The sequence below is a fragment of the Microtus ochrogaster genome, chromosome 4 (assembly GCF_000317375.1).
Source record: "Microtus ochrogaster isolate Prairie Vole_2 chromosome 4, MicOch1.0, whole genome shotgun sequence".
Lineage (NCBI taxonomy): Eukaryota > Metazoa > Chordata > Mammalia > Rodentia > Cricetidae > Microtus > Microtus ochrogaster.
In genome coordinates, this window is record NC_022011.1 from 65,855,176 (window position 1) to 65,863,782 (window position 8,607).

Consider the following 8,607-nt stretch of genomic DNA (forward strand, 5'->3'; position numbering starts at 1 on the left):
CTGCTCTTCCAAAGGTCCTGAGTTCAATTCCCAGCAACCACATGGTGGCTCACAACCATCTGTAATGAGATCTCGTGCCCTCTTCTGGCCTGCAGGAATACACGCAGGAGCATGGTTGTACAGTGAAACATTTCAGTCCCGTGGTGTGGCCTAGCGCATGTCCAAGTGTGAGGCTCAGGGCTTCTCGAGACAGGTCTCTGTAACCTGGCTGTCCGGGTACTTGCTATGTAGAAGACCTGCCTATGCCTCCCAGTGCTGGGATTAAAGGTGTGCACCACACCTGACTCTGAAACACTAATATTAAACTAACTTCTGCATACATACAATTTTTGTTCAAAATTGCTAAATAGTAAGTTCTTTCCAAGTTAGCTTTCAAATTTTTTACATATAAACATCCTAAAAATGCTGGATAGGACAAATCCTACAAACACAGAATTGAGTAAAAGACCACGATTAACTTCACTGACTTCTCACCTCGAAATACAGTATTCAGTATTCTTGATGCTGGGCAGAAGATGGATCAAGTGGGTGAAGGGCTTCACACACACACACACACACACACACACACACACACACACACACACACACACTGGGGAGGTAGAGACAGGAAGATCCCTGGAGCTCACTGGCCAAACAGCTTTAGCCTACTTGGTGAGCTCTAGGCCAGTGAGACACACACACACACACACACACACACACACACACACACACACACACACACACTGGGGAGGTAGAGACAGGAAGATCTCTGAGGCGTGCTGTGCAGACAGCATAGCCTAATCCATGAGCTCCACGTCCAGTGAGCAACTTTGCCTCCGGCGGGATGGTAGTGGCGCAATTCAAAGAGGCTGAGGTTCCTTCCTCTGTTGGCTCTAGCTTGTGTCAAGGTGACACACAAAACCAGACAGTACATCTTGCTTGTTCTGCTGGTTCTTCCTTTCGCTGGCTATGTCAACACCTTTCTTTCTTCTTCTTCCTCCTCTTCTTTTTTTTTTTTTTTTTTTTGAGACAAGTTCTCATCACACAACCCTGGCTGACCTAGAGCTCACTATATAGATGAGGCTAGTCTTAAATTCAAGAGATCCACCTGCTTCTGCTTCCGGTGTCCTGGTACTAAGGCATCCTCCACCACATCCAGTGACCAACATTTTTTTTCCCATGGGGGACTAAGGAGTTTGGCATATAGGAGAAAAAGCGGGGGAAATCAAAAATCATTTTCTTGTCTTTTATAATTAAATCACTTAAGATCAAAAAGAATCCTGAGGCAGATCTCCTATTCATGAAGATTCACTGACATTTGGGATAATTCTGCTAAAAATGCATTCTGTAATACTCTTAGGTGAGGACCCGAGAAAATAAATATGCTCATTCCTATATCCAGCACTTAGGAAACATGAACATCAAGAGTTTAAGGCTAGCCTCAACTACACAGCAGTTTGAAACCAGCCTGAGAGTACATGAGACCCTATCTCAAGAAACCAAATAAAGGAGGAAGGGGAGATGGTTCCATTGGTAAGCTGCTTGTAATGCAAGCGTAAGTAAATCAGTCCCCAGCATCCAAATCAAGCCAAATGCATCATGGTTCCATTTGCAATCCATCGCTGTGGAGCAGGACGGGAGGACACCCAGAACGTGATCCCTAGTCAGTTTAGCCTAACCAATGTGCTCTACACACAGTGAGAGATTCCATATTAAAAAGAAGGTGATAAGAGACAACTGGGGTTACTTAACATTAACCTCTAGCTTCCAAACACATGTGCAGACATGAGCACATACATATACACAAAATAAGCAAAAATATAATTAACTAGCCAGGTGGTGGTGACACCCGCCTTTAATTCCAGCACTTGGGAGGCAGAGGCTAGAGGATCTTTGTGAGTTCAAGGTCACCCTGGTCTATAAAGAGAATCCTATGACAGCCAGGGATACACAGAGAAACTCTGTCTTGTAAAAATAAAACAAAGAAAAAATAACTTCAAGGATAAATAAAACCACAATGAGATTCTACTTGAACAACTAAAATAACAAAACCACAGCACTGGGCAATAACAAATTTCTGATATGAAATTGATATTAACAATCTTAAATGAAGTAAATGGTTATCTCAGAATATCAATAAACTTCAGGGGCAAAGAACTATGTCCTGTGTTTTGTCACAATGACCTTCAATTCCTATATTAAAAATATGAACATTTATTCACTATTAAGCAATACATCAGAGCTAATAAAATAGTAACTTTAAAAAAAAAAGTCAGGGCTGAAGAGAGATGAAGCCTGGGTTCAGCACCCACATAAAATGTAGGACCTGTAACGTTGGGGGCAGAGGACAGGAGGATCTCCAGTGCAGACATCTCAAGGGAATAAGAGAGCAGGACACCGAGTCCTCTGTCTGAGCATGGCGTGTACACTGGACACGCACACACACACACTGCACATCCATGAGCACCACCCCCATTGACGTCAAGTCTAATATTCTGGATTTTACATGGGCTATAACTCATGACATGGGAAGGGTTTCTTTTTTTTCCCCCTTGATTTTTCAAGAGAGGGTTTCTCTGTGTAACAACAGGTCTGGCTGCACTGGAACTCGCTCTGTAGATCAGGCTGACCTCGAACTCAGAGATCCACCTACCTCTGTGTCCCAAATCCTGGGATTAAAAGCTTGTGCCACCACCACCCAGCTATATGAAGGTTTTCAAAAGAAGCTTCTCCACATAAGAATAAAATATTCCTTTTCATGTGAATGAAGTAAACTTCTTCTCAGTCGCTATAAACCACATGAACAAATGAGAATTACTAAGTAGTGCTTCATACAGCTGACTGACAAGCGAGCACATGAGCGTTCATGGGGGTTATGGGTCAGTTGAGAGGGTAAGCTCTGGAAGAAAACACAAGCTTGAAGGAGACAATGGCAACGATCAAGGTTTTACAACTCTGCCCTGCGGTCTCACTTTTAATTTCACATTTATTTATACCTCTTGGGGCTGGGGCAGGCCTGAGCCTCAGCAGGCTTGTGGCTGTTAGAGGACAATGAGAGCCAGCGTTCTCCTCCCTCATGTGATTTCCAGGGATGCAGCTCAGGTCGACAGGCTTGGTGGCGAACACCTTTACCAGCTGAGCCACCTCACTGTCCATGTAGTCCTTATTTAATTTTTAGAGGGGAACACATCATTGCTGTATTGCAGCCTGGGCTAGCCCTGAACTCATGGGTTAAATAGTCTTCCTGAGTACTGGGACTACAGTTCGTGTCACGGTATACACTCGCTAACGCATTTCAACATTACAGAGGAAGCTGGAGTGGCACCCATCTATAATCCCAGAAGCCAGGAGGGTAAGTCAGAGAATCCAAAGTCTGAAGTCAGCCTAGGCTACACTGCAGGACCCAGTTTCAAAATAAATAAAATTATATTAAACATGCCAGGCACAGTGGTACATGCCTATAATCTCAGTTACTTGAGAGGCTTAAGCAAGAAGACAGTGAGTTTGAGGTCAGTCTAAGCAGCATGGTAAGCTCCTGCCTCAAAACACACCCTGCTGCTGCTTCCCTCCCCCCGTATTCTGGACATCTTGGCATTGACCCAGCACTCAGGAAGATCACTGGACCCTGGAATTCAAAGCTAGCCTATGCTAAAACACAGTGAGACGACATGTCAAAATTTCAAAACCTTTACCAGTATTGCTTCCTTCAAGCCTTTTCTGTTTGGCAGGGCTGTGCACCAAACATAGGACGTGACTCTGCTAAGCAAGCAGTATCTACCGGGTCATAACCCCAGGCCCATGCCTTCTTAAATGTCACAACCAGTAGACAGCCCCTGAGTTGCAGCAACTGCCAGTCCCGACAAGAACTACATTACAAGATACTCCATTTTCAACATCCCTTCACTGCAAATCGAATGAAGGCCTCCTGAGACTAGCAGTGCTAGCTGAGAGGTCTCTACAGTTTAAGGGCTGTTTCCATGGGACGGATGGGACGGAATAGCGAAGCAGGTGCTTGTCCTTCACACACTCACTGGCAGTTACACCAAGAAAATGTTAAGGCAGTTTACAAAGGAGCAATATTTACAATGCCTGGAAAAGCCAAAGATGCCAGTGGACAAGGTGAAACTCAGTCTTAAAACAGAAAGCAAAGAGGAAAGAGGACACCAACAAGCACTGGGATAGGGGCATAAAACAGCCACGCAATGACTCTGCACCCAAGCTAACAGCCTGCTACTGAATACAAGCAAATAGCGCACACCCGCCCTTCTTATTCAAGCAGCCTCTAAAGTAAGCTGCATATCAAATTCCTCTACTCCCGTGTCTTCTCAGTATTTTCTTCCCTGTACTGCCCTTTTCCTTTCCACCTTGGCTAAACTTGGCTTTCTGTTCCAGAAAGCATGAGCTGGGCAGTGGCAGCACACACCTTTAATCCCAGCCCTCAGGAGGGAGAGGCAGGCAGATCTCTGTCTGAGGCCAGCCTGGTCTACAGAGCGAGTGCCAGGACAGGTTCCCAAGCTACAGAGAGACACCCTATCTTGAAAAACCAAAAAACAAAACAAAATACACAAACAAAAAAACACCAAAAAGGATGAATAGGGTGAAGATTATCGCACACTTGGGAAGGAGCAAGAGACAGGATGGTTGCAAATTTAAGGCTACTCCAGTTCCAGGCTATCCTGGGATACACAGATTCTATCTCCAAACAACAAAATATGGGGGCTGCAGTCTTTGTCCAGTTTTAGCCTGGTGAGGTGGATGCTCACACGGACAGTTGGGCCATTAGCCTTTTCTCCCTGTACCCATTCCATGGAGATGGCATTATTTCTTCCTGTACACCTGGACCACTCCGCCACTCTGGACCTTTGTACCGTCCTCATACAACCTGAACTCCATCATCCCTTCGACTGCACACAGACCAACCATTATACTTCTGTCTCAGCTCTTCGGAAAGGGGAAGACATCATCTTCCTCCGAATGTGAGAAGGTGAACTGAAATGCCTTTTTCAGTTCTTGCTTCAGTCAGAAATCACAAAGGGGTTGAACTTCATTTTGACAGCTGCCTCTCCAGAGACTGTTGCAGACAGGAAGAGGTCTGCATGCCAGTATCTTTTCCCTCTAACACGAGTCCCCCATCTATCCACCTCAGCCTCCGTGTTTACTTGCTCCTTGGAAACGCTCCAGGTCACGTCCTATTGGACAGTCTAAGAGGGGCATGCTTCCTACTGAAGACATGATGTCAGGAGGATGAGGGAGGGAAAGAACAAGGGTGACCTTTACCCCAGGAAATGCCTACCTGACACTATTGCTTGTCCTGCCGTCACAGATGATAATAACTTTTATGCCATCTTACGTATTCCTCAGGCTTCCACACTGCATTAATCACAGCACAGAACAACTATCTACTTGAGCATGCATCCTTCCTCATTCTTGAGTGTCAGGATAGTTATTCAGTTTGTCTCTATGGAACTTAACATAATGCCTGATACACAGGGATCACCCCAGGAATCTTTGGTGAATAAAAAGTGAACACAGGTAAGAGAGAGCAAGCAAGAGAAAAGAGAAATAAAAGTAATGCTCAAAAGAGGCGGGCTCTGGTGGTGCACGACTTTAAACCCAGCACTCCGGAGGCAGAGACAGGCGGATCTCTGTGAGTTCAAGGCCAGCCTGGTCTAAGAAGTGAGTTCCAGGACAGCCAGGGCTACACAGAGAAACTCTGTCTTAAAAAATAAATAAAAAAGCGACACTGTAAAGGAACACTGCTGTAATGCTCAAGGCACGTAATGCCTTGCTTTGTATTATTTCACATTAAGAGTCCTTAAGGTCTGAAAAATAGAACATAATTTTCCTCTGATGTAAGTTTCTGACCAATTTGAGCTCCTCAGAATTTCATTCCATTTTTTTCTAGTTGCATTCATCTGTGTAAGTAGGCCTCCATCAAACCCACTCTTTCACCTTTGACATCTTGGAAACTGAATTCAGTCATGAACGAATGGATAAACACTTCAAGTTCTGGTTGACATAGCCCATGAAATAATCTACACAGGTTCTCTCTCTCCTCTCTCCTCTCTCTCTCTCTCTCTCTCTCTCTCTCTCTCTCTCTCTCTCTCTCTCTCTCTCTCAAGATGAGAGCCTAAGAAAACTACACTATGCTGTAATGCACGGATTTCAGAAACCACTGAGGGTAAAGTTTAGAAAACTAAACTGGGCCGAGCAACTCAGACTACAGCTACCAGACAAGTTTTCAATTGGAAAACACCGGGCTTCTAGGAAATGATTCCTTGAAGAGAGAGAGAGCTCACAGGTTTTTATATTTTAAGTACTCGGTGTTAGGCTGGAGCTCAGTGAAGGGCACTCCCTGCTCTTCCAGCACCCAGATGGTGGCTCAGAACCCTCTGTAACACCAGTTCCAGGTGATCTGACATGGCCTTCTGGCCTCCTCAGGCACAGCACACAAGTGACAAACATAACATGCAGACAAAACACCCACACACATAACAAAAGAAAAATAAAATAACCTCTCCTGATTTGCTTTTCCTGACTCATTTCATTAGAGCAAAATGAAAGCATTCACAGCAAGAAGTACAGGTCCTAAGCCTGGGGGAGGCCCAGGCCTGGAATCCCAGAATTCTACAAACTAAGACGGAGATTTGGGGAATTTGAAGCCAGCATGGACTATACACAGACTCTACTGTGTCAAAACTAAATTAATTCAATAAAAGTTAAAAAGTGCAATTCCTCACATAGGTAATGTAACAAAAGAATGATTAATTATTCCAAAACACAGACTAATCCTATATAATTAGACTCTCATATACATGAACATGACTCTGAGAGTTATAAAACAAAATGAGCCACTTTCTAGACTTCTATTAACCAGGACATTTTAACTGAACTGGTGACTCACCGCTCAAATATGTAGCATTTTGTTTGATTCAAAATACCTAAATCCTATAACTTCCCTAGGAGCCTCTTAACTACTGTTTCAAGAACGCTGGCAGCCAGTTTGCTTTTACTGTTAATTTATACGTAAGTTGTACCCCGTCCATCTTTTTCTCATTCTGAAAGACCTGACTAACGTTGACTCCAACAAGTACTGATTGTTCTGGGCTATTTACAGAGTCTACGAGTTCTCCTGTTCATTCTCTGAGACTAGATCTCGCAGCACCTTCAAAACAGTCAATAAATACAGCTGAAACTGCAACTATCATTGCTTGATTGTGTGTGTGCAGACGGAAGCGACGAGAGTTAACCCTGTTAAGTCCAGGTCTCTAGTTCGGGACTGCCCCTAGGCAGGTCACCACTGCACCTTCAACCAAGGGGAAGGGTGTTAACCAGCTCTGGAGAAAGCAGGAAGTTTGTATCAGCAACTTGAGCCTCCAGCGAACTTGGCTTTTCCCCACTCCTGCTCTGGGTGACCGGAACAGCCCAGATAGGTACCCCAACCTCCGACAGGTAGGAGGTGGCTTGGCTAGCGACGCGCCGAGGCTACCCCCCCCCGCCCCCCGCCGTCGAGAGCGGCGCCGCCCCTTCGCTCTCCACCAGGTTTCCCAGGCACTTGGACAGCCGCCCACTTTCCCCTGCACCGAGGGTTCCGGGCACCGCACTCACCCACGTCTTGCTCGAACGGGTTGGCACTGAACAGAGGCATGGCGCCGGCATCCGAAGTTGAACCGCGACGGTACGGCAGGGCTCCGAATGCTCCCGCTGAGCGACCGGCGGCGGCTTCCTAGACGGCTCGCCGGGCCGTGCCCTCACTTCCGCCTCCGCGCCTGCCCCGCGCGCGCCTGTGCGCCCCGAGCCTGGCCGTCCTCCGCTCCAGCGCCGCCGGCGGGGCCGCACGAGGCTTGGCCGAGCACAAGCACCCCGCAGTTCCCTCATCGCCCACCTACTAACGTGGCAAACCCTGGCCCGACGCCTGCTCAGGCCCGGCGGCAGCCACGGTCACCTTTCCACGGCGAGGACCCGGGCGAGCCACGGGGGCGGAGGGAAGCTTCGAGGCCGGAAGTTGTCGCAGCTGGAGACGCCCGTGGCCGGCGAGTTGGCTGAGTCCCGGAGGCGAGGCCGGGTGCGCGGTCCCAGGATGTGGTTCCCTTTGCGCCAGACTATGACAGTGACTCCTCTGTCACGCGAGTACTTCGGTTACCAACCAGGTCACGTCTTGGCCATCAGGACCCCGCGCGTGCTGCGCGTCTCGGTTGCTATGGAAACGGAATCACCGGCCTATGGGAGGCGTTGAGAATCTGTCGATTGACGGCTGTGTTGCTGCTGTTCGTTCGATTCTTCGGTTAACCAAGCCGAAATAGTCACTCGGGAAAGCGATCGCGGGGAGATGCTTTGCTTCTCATCTCTCCTATATGAAAATAAAGTTTGGACCATGGAATACAAATTCGAGTGAAGGAGGTGGAGAAATGACTCATCCCTTCAGAGCGCTTGTTGGCAAAGTTCGGTTCTAGTATCAGCGGGGCCGGTGGGGGAGTGGGGACAAGGGTAAAACAGCCGGTAACTGAGTTCCAGAGAACCTGACACCCTCTTCTGGCCTTGGTTGGCATCCACACTCACGTTCACACACCCACATTTGTTCCAGGACAGGCTCCAAAGCCACAGAGAAACCCTGTCTCGAAAAAAAAA

At 47.1% G+C, this 8,607-nt stretch overlaps 1 protein-coding gene across 1 annotated transcript in view; it reads right to left on the bottom strand.

The window, feature by feature from the left end:
* The window catches only part of Stam2 (signal transducing adaptor molecule 2), a 46,395-nt gene extending 38,675 nt beyond the window's left edge, over nucleotides 1-7,720 (bottom strand). The window contains exon 1 of the mRNA XM_005346409.2: nucleotides 7,588-7,720. Within this exon, the coding sequence (XP_005346466.1) occupies nucleotides 7,588-7,627 (40 nt within the window). The 5' untranslated portion in view covers nucleotides 7,628-7,720. The remainder of the gene's footprint in view (nucleotides 1-7,587) is intronic.
* Between the last annotated feature and the right edge of the window lie 887 nt (nucleotides 7,721-8,607).